This window comes from Equus caballus, chromosome 26, assembly GCF_041296265.1.
Source record: "Equus caballus isolate H_3958 breed thoroughbred chromosome 26, TB-T2T, whole genome shotgun sequence".
NCBI lineage: Eukaryota > Metazoa > Chordata > Mammalia > Perissodactyla > Equidae > Equus > Equus caballus.
In genome coordinates this window covers 11,220,819-11,246,906 of record NC_091709.1, presented here as the reverse complement: position 1 = coordinate 11,246,906, position 26,088 = coordinate 11,220,819, and the positions used below count along the sequence as shown (strand labels likewise).

At 32.9% G+C, this 26,088-nt stretch overlaps 1 protein-coding gene across 6 annotated transcripts in view; it reads left to right on the top strand.

Annotated features, from left to right (window-relative positions):
- The window catches only part of CADM2 (cell adhesion molecule 2), a 1,006,464-nt gene extending 980,676 nt beyond the window's left edge, over positions 1 to 25,788 (top strand). For 3 of the 6 annotated variants that reach the window (XM_070252474.1, XM_070252473.1, XM_070252476.1), the window contains 2 exons: positions 17,223 to 17,348; positions 18,149 to 25,788. In XM_070252474.1, coding sequence (XP_070108575.1) covers positions 17,223 to 17,348; positions 18,149 to 18,267 — 245 coding nt within the window. In that variant the 3' untranslated portion in view covers positions 18,268 to 25,788. The remainder of the gene's footprint in view (positions 1 to 17,222; positions 17,349 to 18,148) is intronic. The other 3 variants (XM_070252472.1, XM_023629973.2, XM_070252475.1) reach the window with 1 other exon arrangement.
- The last annotated feature ends 300 nt before the right edge of the window (positions 25,789 to 26,088 follow it).

The window sequence follows — 26,088 nt, the reverse complement described above, 5'->3', positions numbered from 1 at the left end:
ACTATCCCTGGGGCATTTAACCTTAACATAAAAACTAGGAATGGACCGTGCATTTTTCCTCTTAGGTAAATGACAATGGTTCAATTGTCTTTATTTTTACCCTACTCCAAACAACACTCCGTTGAAGAAAACTCTTTTACCATTCCTACTGTTTACCAGTATTTTAATCAGAAACAAGATATTAGGTTTTTTTCCTTTAAAACATAAATATGTTGATGATAACAATGACTGACATAACATCTGTGAAATTTTGAACCAAAAATTTGCTCAGCTTTCAATGCTTTTACTATGCTATTGATGCTGTTTGCTAAAGTAAATATCCAGACTTCATTCATTTATCAAAATTTGGGCATTCTATAATACAACCAAACATTTATCTAGTACCTTAATTTCCAATCCCTTTGGATGTAGTCTTCTGTCATCAAGAACAAGTTTCTGGCTGCTATGAAATTGAGTTTGCCTTTTTCAAATAGTTTGAGCACAATTGTCATTTAGTGAAATAAACACGGTTCCATTATTTCTTAATGTCTTCCTTAACAAGTATAAGATTAGACTACATCTCACAAACTCCCATTGGGCAGCACTTAAGAAGTGAGTAATATTTCTGCCTGCCAAAGTCAAGTAATCCCAAATGTAAGTAATTTACAGAAAGTCATCGGGGACTGTTACAATAGACATATTGCAATATGTCACTGGAAATCAGCATCTCCCCACATGTTTGATCAACAGCCAGATGGAAGCTTTTATCACATTTATTTAATCTGAAATACACATGGTAATTACACTGGACCTTTGATTCAAGGCCTTATTAGTGCCTCAAGAGAAGTCAGGAAATGAGTTTGTCAGTTGCAAACGATGTATTCATGACCCTCTGGGTAGAATTTACGTCTATCACTGCCTAGACTACAGTATTACCACAAACCACATTGCACCTCAAGCAAGTAAGAAAAAGTACAAGCTTTGTCTACCTACATAAGAGGAGAAAGGGGTTCCTGATCAGTCCCAAATATTGCTTATTCTCCTGTTCACTCATGTTACTCCGTTTGGTCTCCCTCCAATTTGTGATGAGTGAGTAAAGTGCAATATAAATTGTATGGTCAATGTCTTACAAAATAAAATTAAACAAAACACCAACAAAAGCACATTGAAGTGAAATACTCTGACATTTCTAGTCCCAAACTCAGGATCCTGGATATCTGTTATACTTCAATTTATTGGAAGTGAATGTATGTGAGGTTTTCCTGGATTAGTGATAGGAAAAGGAAGATATGACAGTGGCCAATTCTCAGAATTTTCCAACTAAGAAAATTCTGGATAGCAAAACTTTAATATTGGAAAATTAAGTCCTGACTGTTCAACTTCAATATTTTTATATAGTACTAAAACGTGAATAAGCAAAGCTGCACCATATTAGTTGTATAAAAAACATTGAAATTATATTCCTGTTAAAAGGAAGTTCTCTGGAGGATGGGAGTAGTCGAAGACTTCAACTTAATTTACATATTTCTTTAACATTTGCAAATTTGTTTACAATTATGTCATTTTATTTTCAAAGTCATAAAAGGGAATTTGAAAAAAGAAATGTACACACACACATATAGCCTTCCAAAAGTGTTCACAAAAATATGGCATTTTCCAATACAGTGTGGATATTTTTCAAGGGAAAAATGTAATTAAATTCTTGAAATCCATAAAGCAGATGATTACTAAAAAAAGAAAAATAATAGGTTTCTATTAATATAGATGACATAACTAATGAGAAATAGTTAATTAAATCACATGTGCATTCTGAAATGACTTCAAAAATTTCATTGCTTGATCAAAATTCCATTAATGGTTATTACTGGTGTCCTAATAAACTCGCATAAGATATTTTATTCTAATTAAAATGCTAATTAAAAAACATAAAATTGCCCTATCAATAATTTATCTTTTTTTTTCACTTTAAGCCAATATGGTATACACTACAGCTATTTTGTGGCTATCTCACATCTCAGTTGAGAATGTCTTTAAGTTTAGTGACCTTTTTATTTCTATTAACATCACTACTATCATCTCAAATTAGGATAGACCTTTAAAAGTATCAATTATATAAACAAGCATAACATATATTGACTATTTACTCTGTGCTGGGCACCATGCTAAGAACTTTCCATGTCAAATCCCTTTTCACCTTCACGATAATTCTATAAGACAGATGATCAGTAAAGACAATAAGTTACAGAGGAGTAACCGAAGGCTCAGTGAGAGTAAACTGAATTACTCAGGGTGGCTCAGTTCATACTTGGTTGAGTCCAGTTTGAGCCTCTCTGACTATAAGAGAGATTTAGTTGAGACGATGGTTCATTTAGTGTCACATTTTTATGGTGAGTCTTTTTTTTCCAAAAAAGGCAAGTTTTTAAACTCTTCTTTGGTAAAGAAATGTTTTAAGACTCGTGTTTTTTTTCTGTTTTATACTTACAAGTACATATAGCAACAACAGAAACTCTTACAGGTAATATAGTACTTAAAATTCCTTTCGTATGTAAGGTTAAAAAAGTAGTTACAAGTCATTGAACAAAATGGAAAAGCAGACATTAACATTTTTGGTGCTGAGCTGTAGCCTTACAATATGATCTTGAGAACATAGCTTAATTCTCTGTTATTTTGTTGATGTGTTATCTTGCAAGACAATTTGAATTCTTGGTGAATGACAGATTCCAGCAAAGAATGCAGAAAAAGTAGTTTTATCTGGAGGTGGGAGAAAAGGAAAAGAAAGGAACTAAAACAACACTCCATTTATAATAGAAACAGAAATAGACAATTATGCTAAATTTGGAAGAATGACTATGACTACATTAGGTTTCCAGTCACTATTAGAATATGATTTATTTTAGATTATATATTTAATGATATCTATGAAGGATATAATCTCTTTCTCTAATTGTATGTGTCTTGCTTAAGTAGAGGAAAGATATGAGGCTCTGTCATTAAAATTCTAGAACATTCTTAAGTATTAGGTACCACTTGAAAAGATTTTAGAAATCTGCTTTTATGACCATAAAACATAGTTCAGAATATAGAGTACAGTTATCTTAACGTCGCCATTCAATGTTTCTTCAGTTTGGTTTAAATGACCTTAGTGAATGCATCTCAGAGCTTTTAGTTAGGTCTTTCATTGATGTGCTTGGATTACAAAGTGCTGTGTAATAATTGTTAAAATGAATAATTATATGTTATGCATAATAGGAATTTAGACCCACTGCTTTTTAACAATGGTGTAGGACAAAATTCTACATATAATCATACTTCATATTAACTTATAAGGGCGGAATTACGTTATACATATATCTGTCACTTGTTAATATTTAAATCAGTTTCCTCTGTTACAGGCTTAGTTAGTTGCATTTTGCATACCTATTTCTTCGGTTAAAAAAAGCCAATCTATTAATTCATGAAGTATGCAAATTTCATGTATGCTTAAATTGAAAGCATTGTCATAACTTCAGCATGGTATATTTCATGTAAACATTCTTTTCACTTATTTTGAGAACAGTAGACTTTATTTTATACTCACAAACATGAACACAACTACTTCTGTCATTATTTTCAGTGTCTCGATCTGCAAGCTAACTACCTGATCATTAAATTCTTAAGGAAAGTGAGGATATAACAGCTCCTGACAGGTGTCAAATACACTAATTACATACAGTGGAGCCAGATCTCCAAGAGTTAACTACACTGGCATTTTACACTAATATCTTCCTCAAAATTTGTGCTAGAAATAATCATTAAATTTGATACAGCCTTCTTTCCAAGTTCTTTCTATAGTTGGGTAAATAAATCTACCCCATGTATCCAAGAATAATAAGCGACATTCTGAATTGCTTTCTGTAATATTGTATTTGAGATATCCTAGTGCATTTTTTCATTCTAACTCATCAATTAAATTGAGACTAAATTTTGCTTGTAAGTTAATGATTTTAACTCTAAACATATCTTTCTACACTATCTTTTGGATCTAAATAGCTTTATTTGTGAATTTGCCAAATCTAGCTGCCATTTACAGCTTTGGACATTTTGGAAAACAACTTCTGGATTCTGGGCTGAGGAGAAAACTCAAGTGATGCTTGGTCTTTGACTCTTCTCTCCCAACTTTCTCATGGAATAGTCTCAGAAGAGAATATAACACAGAGAGGAAAGGATCTCAGGAAAGGAATCCTTCCGAGACCGGGGAAAGTTGTTCACAAGAACATTCTATTCAGGCATCCATAAGATAAGCAGTTACTTTTTAATGCACGTTAGTCCTGGTGTAGCCTCTTGATAGCAGTTTACCTCCTATGAAAGTGCTCTCACACCAGGCTAACTCCGCTTGCATTAACTTCTGTTTTCAGTGTAGAACTTGATGAAAAAACCATTTGTTAAATATTTACTATAAAATCTACTGAACTTGGTATGAAAATAACAAGTATGTGGCAAGACTGACTTATGGATAAAATGAGTCAATATGCATTTAATAAATTTAATAAAGTGATAAGAATAACGCTTTTGAAAATAGTAACCATTATTATTATTATATTTTATGGGACAGGTGTTGTACTAAGACTTTTACATGTGTTACCTCATCTAATCCACACAAAAGCTCTATGTGGCTCATACTACTATTATCCTGTGTGCTATGTGCAAACTGAAGCAGAAAGAGGTTAAGTAACGTATTGATCATAGAGCTAGTGTAGAAAGCACCAGTTAGGGCAAGATGGGAGAGATTTACTTTCTATTTGAACATTATTTAGTATGAGAAAAAACAACAGAGTGAGATTCTGGTGAGTTTAAGATTTTAATATTTAAGCCATGCGCAGGCCTTTCCCACTGGTATGAGATGGTCTCTCCTAAACGGTATATAGAGAGGACATGCACATTGTGTTCTGCTGAATATTGTAACTGGGGAACGGGTTCAATGACCATTCACAGTGATTTTAAAAACTTATATGAGCATAATTAATATGACTATTATAATTATCACTAGAATAATCAGTTCAAAAACAATAATACAAGGCAAGTTGTTTAACTGAATTGACTAGTGATATAGGACACATTTCAGAGGTGACTGGTTTATAAAGGGAAATTATTTTACTAGCAATGATTTTGTGTTTCTAGTATATTAGCCAATAAAAAAATGCACCTGTTTCTACACTTCATCTTTCCCCACCATTTTAAATGTTAATTTTTCCATCACAATCATTTCTGCATATGGTCAGACATCATAAACAAGTGGTACAGGCTAAAACTCTTAGAATAATGTTGAACATTATAAATAATCTTACTGTCAAAAATTTATTCTCTATATTTTCTAGTATTTTAAAAATAAATCTGTCCTATTATTGTTGTTTCCTCTGAAAGTCTACTTAATTTAATTATCATCTGTCTTTGTTTTAGTTTAGTTTACAAAGAAATGTGCTTAAATCTAGATTTTACTTTTCTGCAGAAATCATTACATATAATTTACTTAACCTCTAGTCTGCTCAAAAATACTTTAATTCATCTTTTTAGATTTGCACAGAGTACATTGCCAAGACAGACATATGGCAATGTCATATCCTAGTCATTTGTCTTCCTTCTTAATGGTTGTTCCCGTTTATTCATTTTATGTGTGTGGGCTGAGACCAGTGATGTGCAAAGAGTTAGGTATTTTTGACATTGAAGGCAGAACAGCTCCTATTTAGAAAGACACGAGGCAACAGAATAAAGAACAGCAGCTTCTACAGGTCACATAAATGTAAAGGAAATTCGTCACTGTAGAATGAATTCGAGTATATTTTTCCTGAAAGAAATGACACAAAACCATAAAATGCAGTATAGTCTCTAATCTTATAAAGCTCATTATTTTATTCACATCATATTTATTGAGCAACTATTTGATGTGACTTATATTCACAGATTCCATATAACCTGATTTTAACAATAACTCTTTGAGAAAGGCAGAGCAGGTACGTATCCTTATTTATAGATGTAGAAATTGAGACGCTAAGAAGGTCAAACTGAAAGTAGTACTTAAGTCTTAGGATTCTGAGTGTGATACTACTTCGGATCTTCTCTGATCTTAAAGAGAGACGACGGTTTAATGCAGGAAAATTACATTCTAAGTCAGATGCCTCATGGATAATGTGGCTGACTTTTCCAAGTGGCAAATAACCCCATGGTTACCCCAAAACTTAGTCTGTTCTCCCTTTGATCATATAGATAACCTTAAAAGCCATTCCTTTCTTTCACCTTCCTCCTGTTATCACGCAGGTAAGCTCCTTCTGGCAATTCTCTCCCCTTTGGGATACCTGCTAAAGAAGGGGAAGCATTGTGCGAGGGGCCCTCAGTCCTAACAGCTACACTACACTGCTGCCCGAGAGTCCTGTCGGGATTGGTTCAGTTCTTCAGAGCTGAACAGTTTCCTCATTTCAGTAGGCAAGGAAATACTCTCCAAAGTTCACCAAAGAGAGAAAGATCAGTGCAATGAAGAAAATTATGCTAGAACTTACTTTACCTAAAAATAAGAACACTTTTTTAAGAAAAGTTTTCCACTCAAATTTTTGTTCTCAAGGACAGAGTATCTTATTCAAGTATATATCTCGTTTGCACCCAGCACATTATTAACTATTATATAAGTTAATAAAGTCAATTCTTACATACCTAGGAAAACTTTAAGTCACAAATATTGATGAGCAGATCCTGAGAAGAGACAGTTCTCAGAAGAGGGGATCTGCAGCCCAGCGCATGGCCTTAGTGTGGAGCAGCACCTCTTCCCGGCCACGTCTCTCACAACCGCACTTCACTTGCTGAAACGTTTTATAATTTGATTATACCTCTAAGCCAAACAACCTCGAAACACTAAATTCAAAACAAAACAAACAAAACAGTGATTTTATAATTACTGTCAAAACCTTTCTGAATAGGAAGTCTGTACTATTATCCATAGATACGTGGCAGCATTTGTTGTTTATGAGCCTGATCTGGAAACACATTTACAGTACAATAAACACATTTTGAAGAGGAAAAGCTAAGTTTGTGCATGTTGGGATTTTCTTCCTATTATTGAAAACCTGCTGTATGCTGTGTAGCCTTAATTTAGAACCCACAGATTTAGAGTCCCTGTACCCATTGTTTATAGTTAAAATTATGTGTAAAGGATGCACACACACAAAGGACAACATATTGTCATGTTTCTCTCCTTTAGAGACTGTTCATAAGTATTTTTGTCAGAAGTAGTAATTGTACATAAAATTAGAAGATCATAGATGACCCTTGAGTGAAGCTAGCGATATATTCCTCTCCAGGGACTTTGCTGATGTCATCCACTGCCAAAGGACAGGGTATTTTTTCTCCATAAATTATGTATAGCCATTTCTAATGTTTACCATGGTGACCCTCTTTCTGAAGCTTTACTCTATTTAAAGACGGGAAAGTAGGCTCTTAAATACATTTAAAAAATTTCAAACAATGTTAGAATCAAATTATACAAAGCATGAAGTACAAATCTAGATGAGTCATTTTTCCTTAGCAGTAATTTCTAAAATATTTAGATGGTAACCATATTGTTACATTTTAAACAAATATGTTAATACCTTGAAGGAACAGTGATCCATTGCTCAGAACAGCAACTTACTATCTAAAGATCCACGTTCTGTCTGGAATTCAGCATAAGAATTTAATACTATCCAGTCACTCACTCAATTTGCTTGATTCTAAGAACTATGTAAAAATGCTTTTGTAGCTGTGTTACAAGTGCAAGATGCAGGTATTATCTTCAAGAAGACTAATATCTTTGGGGAAAGATAAAACTAAAGCAAGTGGAGTAATTCAAGAGAAAAAACTTCTGAATGAAATAACTCAGGGCTCATTGACATGGAGAGACGGATTTCTGTTGTTTGGACGCTGCGTACAGGGAGGGAAAGTAAAACGTCTTCCATGATGAAGAATCGGCACTAACAGGAGGTTATGTAGCATGGAATGGCATTGAATTCCTCTTCATGAGAGAAGAAAAGAGAAGACAATTATGGGAAAAGATACAACACTAAAAATTACCTCAACAAGCTCTTGTTCTCAAAATAGGAGTCATCTGACGCATTCTAAAAACAGACTTTCAAAATTATTTTTAAAGCTTTTCAAAAATTATTCCAAAAACTTGCTTAAGTTTATCAATCTTTATATTAATAATAACTATGATTTTATGAGGCAACACTTTACATGCATTAAATAAAATAAGCCATTTATAACACAGAACCTGGCACAGATTAAATACTCAATAATTATTCTCTCATTTAGTCTTCACCCATCAGACTCTCACCAGATTCATTTTATCCAATTGCATCTGATGCAAATGTTCCTCTGTTGATATCTCCCCCGTCTTTCAAATATTCGGACACTTAGAATGGTTCACATAGAGTAAAAAAGTTGAAAAAGGTAGTGTACATTTTTCTACACAGCAGTTTATGCTTTCCACCTTTTCCCTCCAGATAACTAGCATTTAGATAGTGCTTACATTACATGTGTCAGACATTCTTCTAAGCCCTTTACGTACGGTAACACTTGTAGTGTCACTTTCACTGACTTTTCTGCTTCATTTTACCACTTTCCTTCTATTTACATACAAAATGCAACACAGTTTCATCTAAAGACTGATTTCATCTGATGCTCTTGATGTCGATCATTACATCTTAATCACTATGAAACTTTGGTATGTGAGTGGATAGAGGGCAGAGGTTTGCAATGTAGCTCGCTGTGGTACCTAATGCAATGCACAGCTCAATTTCAGGTAACTCATTCAAAGGGCTCGATCTGTGCAGTCTTGGGTGTGATACATGTCAACAGCTCTTTGGCTGAGGATGAGTATGGATTATTCAGACTTCCCCAAATCTATTTCCTATTGCCTTAAATTTATATATAATTCAAGTGAGATAAGACATGAAAAAGATCATGCTAGAGTTTCTATATTAGTTAGTTCAGGCTTCCACGATAAAATACCACAGACTGAATGACTTAAACAACGGAAGTTTATTTGTCACAGTTCTGGAGGCTGGAAGACCAAGATCGGAGCGCCACAATGGTTGTGTTCTGGTGAAAGCTCTCGTCCTAGCTTGCAGACAGCTGCCTTCAAGCGATATGCTTACCTCGCAGAGAAGGAGAGAGAGAGAGAGAAAGAGAGAGAGAAAGAGAGCTCTCTGGTACCTTTTCTTGTAAGGGCACTAATCTCATCATGAGGGTCCCACTATCATGACCTCATTAAACCTAGTTTTCTCCCAAAAGCCCCATCTCCAAATACCATCACATTAGGAGTTAGGGCTTCAGGAAGTGAGTTGGGGGGGCGGTGCACAATTCAGTACACACAGTTTCTTAATAAAGAAAATTCTATTTTCTGATGTCTAAATATGCTATAAAAGTACATTCCTAGCAAAGAGATAGGGAATTAACTAATAATGCTAAATGTCATTTGTGACGCAGAATCACTTATATACAGGAACTAAACTTGAAACATCTGTGCTTTCTGCTTCTGAAGGTAATAATCCCAGTTTTACACATATTTTCCTGAGTTTAATTTGATAATTTCAAACCATTTTATTGTTAAAATGAAATTTCTCCAAGAGTGTTCAATCACTTCTAAAAAAAAGTATTAACTCCCAAATGGGAAGAGAATATCAATATAAGTGGTTTTATTTTTGAAGTGGCTCTTACCATACATTCCAATATCACATTTGATCCACCTTTCTTCTCCTCTGTTCTTGGTTCATTTAGCTCTAATGGTTGTTACCAGGGAACTGTGTTTGGCGACTTTTGCATTGAGAGGCACTTGCTTCTCTTCACTAATACTTCTTCTGTTCATTCCAGCTTTTCCTCACTCTTCTCTTTGTCATTGAATGCTATTCCTAGATTTATCAAAGATTTCTCTTGACTTTAACTTCAGACTTAATTAGCAACTTTCTAGTCTACTATTTAATTCACTGCTCCATATTTATTTCTGAATTAATGCTGCGCTATTGATAAGGAACCTGTTGTCTGAACCCTGACATTTAAACAGTTTTGTAAATAGTTTTTATTAGATTAGAAAACAGTAAAAATTTCTTGCCAACCTCATGAATAGGTAGATTAGTATGCTTATCACAGTACATGTCCTTAGATTTTTATCATTGTTTTAAAAAAAAATATAGTTGTAATCCAAATTTGGCTTTGAAAATGTATTTGCTTTAATATATAATGACAATTATTTTCTTTTAAAAATGGTCTTGGAACCTAATTTTAAAATATTTACATGAAATGATTTTAATTTCAGTTCTTATCTACCATTTTATTCAAACTGGAAATCATATATGATAATTTTAAAAAGATATTTATGTCAAATAATTCTAAAATGAATTAAAAACTATGTAGCATTTATGATTTCTGCATGCTATGATCCTAGAATGTCAGATATTTTTTCTTTAGAGTTGATACTCCTTATTTTAAGGGGAAAAATAAATGATAGACTAACCACTTGATAATAGAAATCCTCAGCAATGATAGAATTACATAATTTAGGATTTATCCACGTTAAGATTTTAAATAAAACTCTGCTTTATTTTCTACTCTTCTAAATATCAGAAATTACTAACCCTAAATATTATTTGACACAATTTTCTCTTTGAGATCCTTTATTGAGTCCAATAACCCTAACTGAAGATGCTAAACACAGAGAGTTTTAATTCTACAATATTCTTTGTGTTTTTGTGTTGTCAAGTAAAAGAGACTGCTAATACATCGCCAAATCTATTGGAATTTACTCGCTCCAGTATTGACAGGAACTCTAGCAAATCAGGGCTAACACTCAAGAATGAATAATGGTCTTTAAAGATATTTGATATATTTCTGAATAATAATACAGACTTGGCTATCTGTAAAGAAATTTCAGAAGGTTGTACTTCATCTTTTTATTGCTATGACAGTAGGAGAGGAATGAGAGAAAAGATATATGAGAGATTCCTGCTGAGACTTAGCCATTTAAATTATGTATGCTCTCTGCATTCAGGGGATACTTACCTGATCCTCAAGGTCAATCACTTGTTTTAGTAATTAAAAATAGAATTAATGATAAACTTTTAGTTTTAACAGTTATGAGGGAGATAAAAAGCATAACCAACAGTGTTGGTTTTTTTAAAAAAAAAATTACAAGTAGATATACAAAAGTAGCATTCTCTATACCCATACCATCTTTGAAATCTTAAAAATCCTAGGACCATATGTTGACTTATTTTGTCGATTAAATGAAGGCTACAGGTTGAAGTGTTTCCTTCGTTGATTGTTAAGAGCATATGTAGAACATTCTCAAATAGGGTCAAACAAGTGTGTGTTAATAGATTACTCTCACTGAAAGACAATAATATGTCTATAAATGCATCTGAAACCAAGTGAAAATATATGCAGTGATGAACATGATAAATTTAAATTGATCTGAAACAAATTCTAACACATCAAATTGTCTTACTGCAAAAAAAAAGGGGGGGATGACCTACATATTATCTGAGGTTCTACTGTGAAAGTGAAGGTTGTAGGCAAAAATATATGAAATAAATCAATGAAATCTCTCACCATAATGATTTATATCCAAAGGCTCTTTCTCTACTCCATCCGCTATATACAGATGTCATATGATCCATATTTCGGTTACAAGGATAGTTTCTGTAGTTGGATTGATCTGCAGCATTATAGCTGAGCAGGAATAAAGACCAGCATCAGAACAGAGAACGCTTCAAAACATCTCAACGTTAAGAATTAAAATACAGAGTAAAAGAAGAGAAATAATGTATGCTCCGCAAAAACAAACATTGTCCCAGATGTATAAATGGAATTGTTATACTAAAATGAAAAAAGTATTATAAAGCTACCACTTTTTATTATCAATATGATAAAACCGTTTAAGACATCTACTAAGTATGGAGTGGGATTAAATAGAGACTGTAGTTAAACCAAAGTCACAATTAATAAAAAAATCCTTTTGGAAGAAATAAGAAGAAAAATCTGTGATAAAAAATCAAATCAACTAAACAGAGGATAAACTTAGGAAATATAACTAAAACAAAATGAAAATTAGTAAGAGGATTATAAAAATAAGAAAGATGGAATGACATGTATGCGACATAAAATATGGAGTTTCTACCAGTGCATAATTGGATTTTCCAAGAAAGAAAATAGAATAATAATTATTAATCAAAAGTAGAGTAGAAAAAAGAATTCATAAGCCAAAAACAAATGAACTAATCTGATTTTAATAAAAAAGTAGATTGAAAATGATGCAAAACTCTGACTAGAGATAAACTGCAAAATATATGTAGGTAAAATATCTAAATATAGTCGAAGAAAAAACCAAAGAATTCTGATAGCAATCATGCAGAGAAGACAGGTCACTTAAAAAAGAATGGAAAACAAAAACCTGAACAATTTCAGGTTTATTTGAGGAGAAAGGAGAGGCAAAACAAATATTCAAGACACTGACATATTGTTCTGAATTATTAAGTCAAAAAGATAAAAATCTGGGCTTTTTTAGCCAGTTAAGTGTTTATTCATAATAAAATAATACTTAGATAGTCAAAGTTCAAGGATGTTGTTACCATGAAATTTTCTTTTGACAAGATGTGTGCTACGTATCTTCAAGGGATGAATATCTTTGCTATCAAATTTCAGGGAAATAGGAACTGTAAAAGTAACTCTAGCTGTTGAAATGAGGAAAGAGACCAACACTGTCAAAAGGAGGATTGTAACTAGTCCATTTAGATTTTTTATGCAATTCTGACATCATCAGAATCAGGATGATATTGTCATTATTGTACACAAAGCGCTAACTAGTGCAGTAGAAAAAAGGAAAATATAGTCCTGATATCCATAATAGAAAGAAAAACTTTAAGGGAACAACTGAAACACTATTTAAACTGGAAGGAAAATTAAGTAAATTTGATGGTCAGGAAATAAAAATGATAAATATAATCTTGACAAATACTAGACATAATCTTTAGAAAATAAAGGAAAAAAGGAAAAATGAATGGCACTACAAGAAATAAGTTATAAAGTTTAATGAAAAGGTAATAACATTTTAAAATATTTTTAAAACAATATTAAAATTTTCAAATTATTAAATATTAAAATATTTAAAATGGGAAATATTGAAAATCTATGCCACTTAATAGAAAACACTAAAGATTTGAATAATTGAAGAATCATACTATGATCCTGGAAAATGCACTATACAAAAGAAAATCTATCTATAATTAGCATAATCTCAATAAATGATCTGTTGTAGTTTTGTTTCTTGCAAAATTATTCTGAACCTGATCTAAGAGTTCTCCTCCAAGAAATTAAAATGATTTTTAAAACTACAATGCTAACTGCCCAACAAATTGAGATTCTACCCAGCTAAACAATGATTTCTCCCAATATAGTCTCCGAACCCCAGAGAGTGTGCGCTCCTATTGGAAGGTGAAGAGAATGGGTATGGAGTCCTGTGGGCTGGTACTCAATGATCTTCGGGAGAGGAAAGAGAAGACGGGTGGCCTTGAGAGAGCTCAGACTGGTGGATCTGTTGGAGAGGAGTTGGATCACCTTAGTTTTCATTCTCCCCATCTCCAACACTCAGATTCCCCTGAAAACTCCAACAAGCCTCCTGAAGAAAAAAGATTTCATTTTGCCGTAGGCTATTTTTTTTCTTCTATTCATCCCTCCACATTGACCTAAAGGAACACAGCTTAGGTTTTCAAAGTTGTCAAATGCCTTTATTTTGAGAAACATAAAAACTGAAAACATAACTTCAAGATTATTTCTAGACTGATCTTTTTTTTTAATCAAAGTTAGTTCTTCAGTTTCAGTCAGAATCAGAACCTATACAGGAACTGGAGATACTGAATCTATATTATAATTTTTTAAAAACCCTGTGATACTAGTGTAGGATTGCATGTATAGATCCCTCAAATAAAATAAACTAGAACATGCAGAAACATAATATATGTAGACATTTAGTTTATGGTAAGTGGTAAACGCTATTGATGAAAGTAATAGTGTGGGGGACAACTGGCTGTCAAATAAGAATTAAAGATATATTTTACATTTTAGCCTCAAACTATAGACCAAAATACATTTTAGATGGATTAAAGTATAATAATAAAAGTGTTGGATGACCACATAAATCTGTAAGTGTACAATCTTATCACGGCAAAAGCATTTCAAATCACGACCCACAAGTCAGACATCATAACACAAAAGTTTGATAGATTTAATTACATAAAATTATAAGATTTATCTATGGCTGAGAAGATCAAAAATGAAGAATAAATTTTTAACAATTGCTAAAAGTGTTCATCCTTTATGTAGAGAGCTATTAAAACAGAAAATTTGAGTGGGAAAATGGTGAAACCCCATAAAAAACATTGCAAAATTAATGAATTAATATGGGCAAAAATATTTCAACGCACTTATGTAAACTTATAATTTAATAAATACAAAATATTTAATACCTTTCAGTATTAGATTGGCAAAATATTTTTAATTATATTATCTAATGTTAGTACTGTATGGGGAAAAGAACCCTGGGTGCAGTTCGCAGAGGGTTAATTTGTGTAATCTTTCTGTAATATAATTTGGTGATATTTATCAAAAGTCTTCACTTCTTTGATCCAGCAATACCACTTCTCAGAATTTCCCTTCAGGCAATAAGACAGGCACAGAGATGTATGAACGAGTGATTTCTCACTTCCCAAAAAGAGTGCTCAGCTTTGAGAGACATTCAACAAATAAAACGGATGTGATTTATGATGCTCTGTATTTGGAGACTTGAGAAAGTGGTAGGAGTTGAAGCTGATTGTAAAGTATCTAGGCAAGGAGCAGGAAGAGGGATTTCAGAGGCGTGGCAAGTTTATTTTTTGCCTTTTTTTTTCTTTGAGATTTATAGTCAATGCCAGAAATTAAAGGAAATACAAAAAACTATCTAATAGGAAATTAAACAATAGCTGCTGTAACAGATTAACTTTAATACTCAGTGTTTTGAAAATAAAGCTTTAGTTTTTCCTCAAGCAGTTCAATACATGTATTTGTAGTTGGGCAATTTTCTTCCAGGTGGAGATTCAGTGACCCACGGCTTCGCTTCTTGTGGCTCCCTCATTTTCAACCTATCTCTCCCAAGACCACCCTGGAGGGTTACACATGGAAAGTTTTTATTGGCTGGGCCTTCACTCAGTTGTCTAGAACACAAATCACATGGTTATATCCAATGGCAAGCAAAGCATGAAAATGTTCAGCTCTGTGCACTGAAAGAAAAGGAAACAAGTTTGTTGTCAGAGATTTCTAGCTCAATATTCAATATTCAATAGATCAATATTCTCTTTTCACCTCTTTTCCCTCTGCAAACCACTACCCTACCCTGTCCAAAGAGACAACCTAAAGTCCCATCAAGCCAATGTACCCAACTCAAAGACCAAGGTCCTCAGATATGCACAATCCTCTTCATCATATCTGGATGCATTAGTCCAGGCACAGATGAACCAAAAGGAAGTTATTAATGCTCCTCTCCACCCAGACACAAAACACAATGATAGAACAGAGCCAGGAGAAGTGATTCTTAATATAAATGACCCCGTTTGGAAATAAAAGAAGAATGGGAAACACTGAGTAGTCACTTATCCACAGCAATTATGAAAACATGCCAGACATGCATCAAAAGAGCCCTCTGCCTTGACCATAGTTGTAGTTCTTTGAAGAAACTGGAATCTCCTCTGTTCCTTCTTTTCTGCTTTCCCCAATTCTACCCTCCAGGAAGTTCAGCCTTGTCAGTCATACTGCATGGCCACATCTGAAGTGGGTGTTTGGGAATATGGCCTCCATGTGGACTACACAGCTTTTATAGTTAACTCCTTGCTTTTTCCAAGTTTGGAGATCCAAAGGTTGTTTGAAGTTTCAAATAGTCATACTTCTTTATTCTATCTGGACACAGGCTTCTTTGGCCCAATGTTTCCATTAAAAACACGTTAGACTCCTAATCTATTTGTCATATTCATGTGCCTATAATCACACTCCAAGATCTTTTGAAGGTATAATTGCCAAGCCTAATTTATTTCTTCACTTTCTTCCTCCTCTAAATCCCTCTTCTGGACTATAAGCAACTATGATGAGGCTGTCTGCAACAGTGGGACGGTGGGCAGTACACTCAATCTGATCTTTGCCTTAGGGCTGAGCTTTTCATGGATTTTCTTGCTCAAAACTTCACTCAGTTTTATCCCTTATTGTGCAACTTCTACAAATAGTTGATTTTCCAAACTTTTGAGTATCCAAATGTGTGGGTTTTCTTTTGATTTTCTTTTTTTTTTTTTGGTTTCTACTTGAAAACAGGCTACCCTTTACTGGGCTCATTTCTTTCCTGTACTGTCTTACTAAAGGCAGAATGTAAAAGTATGTCATTAATGTTTATCTTTCCAAACACTTCCTCGAAAGCTACAAAGCGAATAGGCACTTAATCCTCAACATTGAGTATTCATTTTCCTCCTTCTATCAATAACACTTAACAGTTTCTATCACCCTCCTTTCCTTGAAATACGTTCTTCCCTTTGATCAACTACAGTGTACTCTCTGGGCTCTTTTCATACCTCCCTGTTCTCTCCTTCTCCATCTGCTCTGCTGGAATCACTTCCTCTTCGTGGACTTTGAATACAAGAGTTCTTCAGGGCGCGGTTTTCAGATCTCTTCTTCTCTCTATCTAGACTCACTCCCTAAGGAGTTCATCAGTTTCCATAGTTTTAAATAATGTTTCTATAATGATAAATCTCAAGTTCTCATCTCTAGCCCCAGCCTTCCCCATGACGTAATTTTACTTAGAAAATGGTATAGTTGTGTTCATCACACGAAGAGATATACACACACACATATTTTCAGATGGAGGAGAGGAGGAAGGAGAGGCATAAAACTATGCAAAATCATATTGTGTGTATTTGTTTATCCAGTCTCCCCAGTTTAAAATGTAAGCTCTATGGCAACAGTGATTGATAAGGCAAATGTTATATCCACAGTATCTTGTATGTTATAGATACACAATAAATATTTGTTGACTAGACTATTGGTATAATACATGTTAATGAAATTTTACTTTAATAGAAATGTGCTAATTTTCAAAATAACTCATTTTAATGCAAATATGCACTCTATGACTAAACAACACACTAGTTTGAGCAATATTTTCTTCTTTTTCCCAGATCCCAATGCTCTGGCTGGCCAGACTGGCCCTGATCATGCTCTTATAGGAGGAATAGTGGCCGTCGTTGTATTTGTCACGCTGTGTTCTATATTTCTGCTTGGTCGATACCTGGCAAGACATAAAGGTAGGTTACATTTAGTAAAGTATTCTTAATTTTGGCCAAAAAATTTCTAAAGACTAGCTTTATCATGAAATATTATATGAGTGTGTGTGTATGTGTGTGACAGAGAGAGAGGGGAAGAGAGTGAACTAAATACTAAATTGTTTCAGGGAATTCTTGATTACTTTACTCAACTTTAAAGTCGGATTATCTTAGCAAAATAATGTTTAGCTAATGGCCAAAAGTCACAGAATGAATCACTGGCTCAGAAAAAAAATAGAAGCAAGTTTTTAATTTATCTCTAGGACAGAAATTCAACTATAATCTTAAGGAAGTGGTGTTTTTGTTTGTAGGTTGATGGACACACATGTGGCCACGGTAGTGAGGAAAATACATAATTTTTTTGCAATGGCCTAGGTAGCAAACTATTGATGTAATCTACTTTTAAATGGAGTTACCAAAATGAATGGTGACATATCTGATGTGATCATTATCAACATCTTAACAAAGGACCCTGATTGCTACAGCTGCGGGGATCACATGGTCCATATCCAGCATTGAAGAAATCAGAGTGCTCAGTACCCAATTCCAGTTTGGCTATTGCCTCTAGTTAACCTGGCTATAGCTTTATCTACAGCATGTACCTGAAAACTGAGAAAGTCTGCAACTTTAGAAGGGTGAATTGTGTGGTTTATTTATGCCTCAGAATATGTCCCAACATAGAAGAAATCTGGCATAAGTTCCTGCCTAAATGACTGTAGCTTCAATGCTGGCTATTTTATTAGTCTCACAGAACTAACATATTTTTCTTCCAAAACCCATAGGAACGTATTTAACAAATGAAGCTAAAGGAGCTGAAGATGCACCAGATGCTGACACAGCCATTATCAATGCTGAAGGCAGCCAAGTCAATGCTGAAGAGAAAAAAGAATATTTCATTTAAAATGCAGGCCGAGATCTGAGTTTTACTTATCAGGCTGGCTGCTGGAGAAAACTGGCTGTCATCTTCCGGAATTTATTTGTACCATCTTCTGCTACCCTTATTCACTTCCATACCGTCCTGTTCTCAGTAGCCAGTGCATACCAACAATCAGCTGTCGAAAGCATCATTCTTTAATTACTGTACCATCCATAATGCAGGACACTTCTTACTGCCTAAATTCCACACCATTGCTCTTTTAACATACAGTGCTTGAATATACAGCCTTAACAATGTTAATCATCTCCTTGGATCATGGTATTGAATTGTTTTTATACATTGAAAAAAATGTATGCAGAGGTTTTTTGCCCTCATTTTTTTCCCTCTAAATCATAGACATTGTCACTTTGCCATTGAACAGTTTCCACAGGAACAGGATTAGGTAACGACCTAATGTGCTTAAGTTTAATCAGAGATTAGAGGTGTACAAACAATGTTTTCTACTTGTCTATCCTCAAAGACATTTTGGAAACATATGCCCTAGGAAACACTGCAGTATAGATTCTGGAATGTTTGAGATATACTAGTAAAGCTGTATCAACTTGCTATTTAAAAATATAGTATTTGATACAGGAGCCATGTGTATGAATTGCAATCACGACATGACATCTTATATAATTACATAGATCCCACCACTAGGTTATTTTAGCTTCATTTACCAATAAATTCTTACAAACATTCTACTGCTTGAAGAATCACAAAGATTTCATTCGTCTAATTTGATTCTATAATTTATTTGCTCCACAAGGACTCACCTGCCTAAACAAAATGGAAGTATCCATAGGGCACAATTTTGAGACATTTTAGTATCTGTATATAGTGCATATAATAAATCCAATTAAACATTATTTGATACATATTTAACTTTTTTGGCTGTAGGTAATTCAGTCATAAGTAAGCATTTTCTAATGTCCATTATATCCCTTTAGATATTACTTAAACCAATATTATAAGTAGATAACATGTATTAGTATTTTTGTCTGTATGTCCTAGCACTGTTCAACAACAAATTTTTCTAGTTCTTGTTAATTTTGATTTGTTATACAATGGAAGCACAATGTTATAAGGAAAGGTAATTTTAAGCTAACAACCAGTGCACAGCCTCAGGTTTTAAATTACAACCACAGTTGAATAATAACCTAAAAATAAACTCTTAGTTTGCTAAAAATTTACAAATTTTAATTTGGCAGTTCCAGAGCTGCTCACCTATGTTGGTTTGCCAAAAAGATATGTTTAAGATATGTTTTCTGTATAAATGAGCTAATCCTTTATATTAAATTCCTGTCTATGCATTTTGTGAGGTACAAACTTATGAAACAGTGAGTGATAGAGAAATTTCTGCCATGCTTTTTACTCCAAGGTGAAAGTCTCTTTCTCTGGATTATTTCTGAAATTTTGGTGTATTTAACCATTAAGAAATGCTGTATTCTTAAATATGACACAGAGTCAATCTAAAGTCGTATTATTTCTTCTAGTCAAATACAATATTGCTAGATTAGTTCTCATTAAATTTATTATATACTAAAGATTAAAAATCCAGTTAGATAAAAATTATTTTCCCATTCACAAGCATTGCACCTTTAAGAAGAAAATAAATATGACGATATGGTAGCTATACTTGTGATGTCTGAAAGCACGGTGGCCTATGGTTTAAAAATATCTTGGAATTTATTTTTGGGAAATGAGAATGGTTGAGTATGACATCATGTGTTAATATCAAATGAAAGACAAGGGTGCTGTGTCTTAGATTATTTATCAGAAAAGTATAAATCTTTTAAAGACAACGTTAGAATTTTTAAATTGTTTTTTTTTGATTGTTGAAGCATTTATCTTGTTGATTTCTTACAAAAGAAAAAGGACGATGTCAGTCAAGCAGCACTTTTTCAGAATATACAGAACATAAATAATATGATGTGGTTGAGTGTTAACATAATAAATCATATACAGTATGACATTTTAAGGAAATAAGTCTGCATTGATGTGATTGCATGCTTGTTTTTACAGTTCACTCCATACCATCTGTGGAAAAATGCAATAATATGTTAATATAGTATGGTAGTTTGAGAGAATCAGGTAGGTGCTACTAGACACATTGAAACTAGAATAGGTTTATAAACTGTTCATATCTTTCAATGCATAATCTTTAGAAAGACAAAGCAAAATTCATCCTGTTAGTAAAAAATGGAAAGGTTCTTATTACAGAAGTAGGTGGTATAAACTGCATCATCAATTGCTATTTAAAGCCTAATTTCAGGATGCACTTACAAAATTGCTACTCTTCATCGATGCTGTATTTACATCCCTCTTCATCTCGTCTATATTCTACTTGGCTCCAACTGCTAAATTGTTGCCTAAATAACTGAATCATTATTTATAGCACTGTAAAATTAGAGATCCAAAATTGGTTGCATTGCAAGATTTTTTGACTCTTTTAACCCTTTAGAGTAATATAAAAACTCATTAGAACTCTTTAAAAGAAACTAACTGGTGTATTATGTGATTCATAGGCTCTAATCCAAATGTTTTGCTGGTTAAAATAAATAGATTTGAATTAGGTATCATTTTTAGTTAATGAAAAAAATAGCAATGGAATTATATTTTCCTATCTTTAAAAAAATATTTGATTTCCACCAAACAAAAGAAATTGTAAACATTCTGCTCATTTCTATAAAATCAGGAAAAAATATGAAATAACATTTCTAAATGGAATCATGTCAATTGCAGTGTCTGAAATGTGAACACTCGTATGCACAGGGAGTCCAATTCTATCTCTGCTGGGTGAGCACAGTAGCTACGGAACTCGTTGGAAGGCATGTGAACACAGTCACACCCCTAGTAGAATATGGAACGTTGTTCTTTACCCACGGTAGCTATTCTCTGCCAGTGTACTGTTTACAGTGTAGATTGATTGTCCTCCATCAAAAAAGTGTAAACAGCAGTCTTCTTTTCCTTTTTTCCATTTTTGAGTGTCCTAGATAGAATGATTATCAAAATTAGGGAAAAAAAGGAAAGTTTGTGAGTGCAAGAACAAAGACAGAGAGCATGAGCAGAGTATTGATGTGTGTGTGTGTGTATGTGTGTAATTGAGAGAGAGAGAGAAAAAAAGAGAGAGAGATTTCAACTTGTTTTCTTTTACCAGAGAGTCCAAGAAGCAGTTTAAGGAACTTGATTTTGGAGTTTAGTCTAGAAACTGGATGAACTCGTATTGATTCAAGATGCTTAATATTGCATTGAAACTCCACAATTAGAATAACAAATAGAAAAAGAAAAATAACTCTCCTAAATATGGCAAAGAAGCTAACACCTCATTTATTTTTATTTCTTTGTAAAAATATAAATATCTCAGTTAAAAGGACAGGCTCACTTGTAATTATGTACTCATGATTGTAACAGCATTGAGATTCCATATAGGCACATGTACAGCAGCTGTCTAACGGTGACGGTTCTTCCATGTAACATAGCAGTTATCGTGTAATTTAGTGCCACTTATTGCAAAGTGTTACCAAGGGGAACATTTAAAATCCTTTTCCTTTTCCTTTGGACATCAGGATAATTTAATGAATGATAAATGTGAAATTTTGTGTTATGCTTTTTAATTGTGGAGAAAATGAAAACTTCATATCTTGCTGCAACTTCTCATGTTGCTAATTACTTAGAACCCTCTACAAACGCCCAATATTATCCCCCTTTGCAAATGGTAATCTATGATGAATATACAAAACAAAACAAACAAACACAACTGCCAACCACAGCTGAAATAAATGAAACATCTAACGAGAATTACTGAGTAATGCTTTTTATTAAGTGGCACAAAGTACACACTAAAAACTATGCAAAATATAGGTAACTACAGTGTACGTACATGTAAGTATCTTGTACTTGCTGTGTATGGATGTTGGAAACCCATGTAATTATAATATGCATTTTGAATATTGGGAAAGAGGAAATCTTAGTGTAGATAATAGAATTTGTTTTGAAGTATACACTGGCAATATTGAAATATACTCAGTGCAATATCTGCAATTCTATTGCTGGATACTTAATGCAAAGGGATTTTAAAGAATTCTTCAACAAAATACGTGAGGTTGCTAATCTTCCCCTCCCATATACTAAAGCATTAATTAAAAATACAACTGACTCAACAACATGTTCAGTTTTCCTTACTTAATCATTAACATGACACAATAAAAATATTTGGCCTAGTTTTTAGCATTACTGGAGAGAAAGAAATAGCCTGAGTTTTAAACTTTGATTCATATCTAACTAAATTCAGAATTCTTAAACTTTCTTTGAAATGTGTGTATGTTTTAAGGGATTGTGGTACTTTTATTATAAATACAAATTTATTCAGTCAAAGAACATAGGTTACCTTTAATAGTTAAAATCACTCTAAATGGGAATTTTTTTATATCTTTTCTTTTTCTATTCATTATTTTCCCTTTCTCTCCCTATTCTACCCCAAACATGCCCTTTGCACTTATACCCTTCCAAAGGCAATGGATTGAAAGTAGCAAGATAATAAAGAGAGCTAAAGGGAACAACATATAAGAATGGGTTCTAAACTCATCAGCATTTTTATGTCTTGAGATTATTAATATTGAATGCAATAGTTATTGGATATAGCTGGTCAGTTCTCTGCCATGCATACTTACAATAATCCTTCTACCTCTCACTTTTAACATGGGCTATGATACTTCAATATAAATAGAATAAATAACGATTTACAAGATATCCCAGGAAGCACTCTTTTGGGACTATCATAACAGTCCACTCCCCACCCCCTGGGAAATCTCAAAAGCCAACTTTTAGTGTATTCAATGGTGTATGGATCTGCATTTGATTTTCCTTTCTATCATTAACTTTTCCTGTAGGCAAAATACGATAACTTTATAAGGATAGTTCTTCTCATGGCTATTTAATATTTCAATGTAATATAATTGCGTTGATTTTTAAAAAATAATTTAAATGGCAACACTTTGCAATCCAATATGACATTTCATTTGAAATTTAAAATGCAACAATCTCTTACAAATTAATGCTATGCTTTTAAGTAAAAATCATGTATATGATTTATTTTCCCAAGAAGCGTTATCTATGTAAGACAATTTAGGTATTTAAAACTGCCTCCTTATATCAAATAATCCTGAATAATTAATGTAAAGTATTGCTACAAAGTATTTCTCACTTTATTTTGTCTCACAGACATAATATGAATTGTTCAAATGATGTAATTTAATTATCCTAAAAGGAAATGACACTTAAACGCAGGTTTTCCTCTAGAAAAGAAAGATACAAGAAAATATCTCAAATTGTGATGCTGAATCTATAAAACATGCTTAAAGTTAAAGTAAGATGTTTCTATGTTATGTGGTCATGTGACAAATAACCGTTAGTCTAATCCTTACCACCTTTTCCTAATAGATATATTAGTTACAAGAAATGTATGGTTATTTTGGAGAGAATGGGCCCAAATGTGTAAAAGATGTAAAGAAAAAACACTATTTTCCCCTATGAAATATATTGTATATTTCAAAAGAAGAAAACTTAAAAGGTATTTGAAGATTGCAGGGGCAAAAGAAAAAGCTACCAGGGCTCAGCACTTAAGCACTTTCCCACACCCAGGGTCAGAGCACAGTGATTCCTACGCGGACTTTTAAGTGCGGTATGAAACGCCACGTCACACTTCTCTTACACACAGTACTGTCAAACCTCAAATGTTTTCTTTCTTTAGATGCTTTTCCTTGTACATGATACTAGTAGACATTTTTCTCTTTATATTTGCTGATAGTGAAAGTTATATGCAATAAAATATTTGATGGTTGAAAGCAGTGGTCACCAGTTGGTTAAAAAAAATGAAATGTAAACTGAATTGTTATCTATCCTTTTTGCTTTTTTCTATGTTTCTAGTGTATTGAATGATTCTCATAGGAAGAAAAATAATTTAGGAATTTTTCAACACTAGCTCTCTTTCTTCTTATAAATGTATAAAATTTTAATCTCTTTACAAATTTATTTCACTGTACCTGCTGTACTTATTGTAGATTCAATGATGCAGTTAAGTAGAAACCTAAGGATTTCTGAGTTTGGGATTGCTGACCTATTTTCTTCATATTCAGTTCACATCAATATTTGTGAATTGGTTGTTTAGCTTTTCATTCAACCAAAAAATATTTCCTCAAGAAAGCTCCATTTTTATCATAAATATTTCAACATAACCAACATTGGAACAAGTCTGCCATGTTAAAAAGAATTTAAAGACTTATCTCTGAAAATGGTACCCAGAAACGCAGGTGTTCCCAATAATATAGCCTCAAAAATAAAATGTTCTATTTGTATGACATGAAATTCATAACTTTTGGAAGGGTATATTTATGACAGCATAAAAATAAATTCTGTGCTGTAAAGAAGATCCACAAAAATCAAACATATTGCACAGAAGATTGAGAAAGACAATTATTGAATCTACTGTTAGCATTTTCAAAAAAACAAAATGCATATTGTAATATTAGGTACATGACACTTGCATGTTGATATGCCTATATACTTACAAAGTATTCAATGTGTACTTAGTGGCGCTTAAAATATGTCATGTACAACTCTTATAAACATTCTTACAGGGTTCCCATTTGCACTTCATCTTTCAGTAAAGTCTTGTCAGAAAAACAATTGTCTGATACATATGGAAAAATAAAATTTGAATTTTAGTTATCTGTTGGACATTACTGAATCGTCTATTCATTTAGTTCATTTTCCTATTCTTAAAAACAGACATTGAAAGATGGAACTTTCTTTTTTTCCCACTGACAGGTTATAAAAGATGTTACAAAATATATTCCTTTATGCCAAACACATTTTGCATATCTTTTTCAACTGCGTACATTATCCATTCATTTTCGATTTCCTCAACGATGCCCATTTTCCTTGTAAATTTCTAAGTGGAAGTTTTAAAAATTAAGCAGTAGTAAAAATAAATGTTAACTTATTTGTACAACATTTAATCGTTACTCTTTGGAATATATGAACCTTGTAATATGCTGACTAAGGGTAAAAAAAATGTTGCTGACTTAGGGAAATTTGCTTGAAATTGCCAAAATTTCAAAACTTGTAAAGGTAATTTTACATTGACTTATGTGTGTTTACTAATGTTGACTAGGAACAGAAGCAAAAATACTTAAACCTATTTTTTTTTTTTAATTTTCACACTCTAACCAGTATTATATATTTCAACTACCTAAGATAATGCAATTAATGATATATCCATCTTAAGCTTATGCCAATAAGAATTTGAGATAAGCTTTTAAATTTATGGAGGATTTTCTTTGTGTCTTTGGAAGCTCACTTACCATAAGGTCTTTTATAGTCTACTTTAAATAACAGATTTTGTTATACAGGGTAAGCCAAAGGCTGTACAAGAATTAGTGTCATTGGGTCTGATATTTGTGTTAGACCATGAAATATTCCATTAAAATTTATCTGTAAATACAAGGCAAGATTTTGTATCTGGTTTATTTTATTTATTTTAATTCATTTTTCCAAGCAAAATTCCTGCAATACATATTAGCAAACTTGATACTCTATCGAAGATCAGATTTAACACATCGGGAAGAAAATGATGACATTTGAAATAACAAATGCACAAGCATGATTCATTTTTTTCTGATACCTAAAATGCCCATTCTTATTCAGATCTACAACCATATACACATGTGATACCCATGTTTCCTAGAAAATCAATTCTGTGTTTTCAAATGGCAATTGTTATTTCTGTCAAAGCATTCTTTGGCA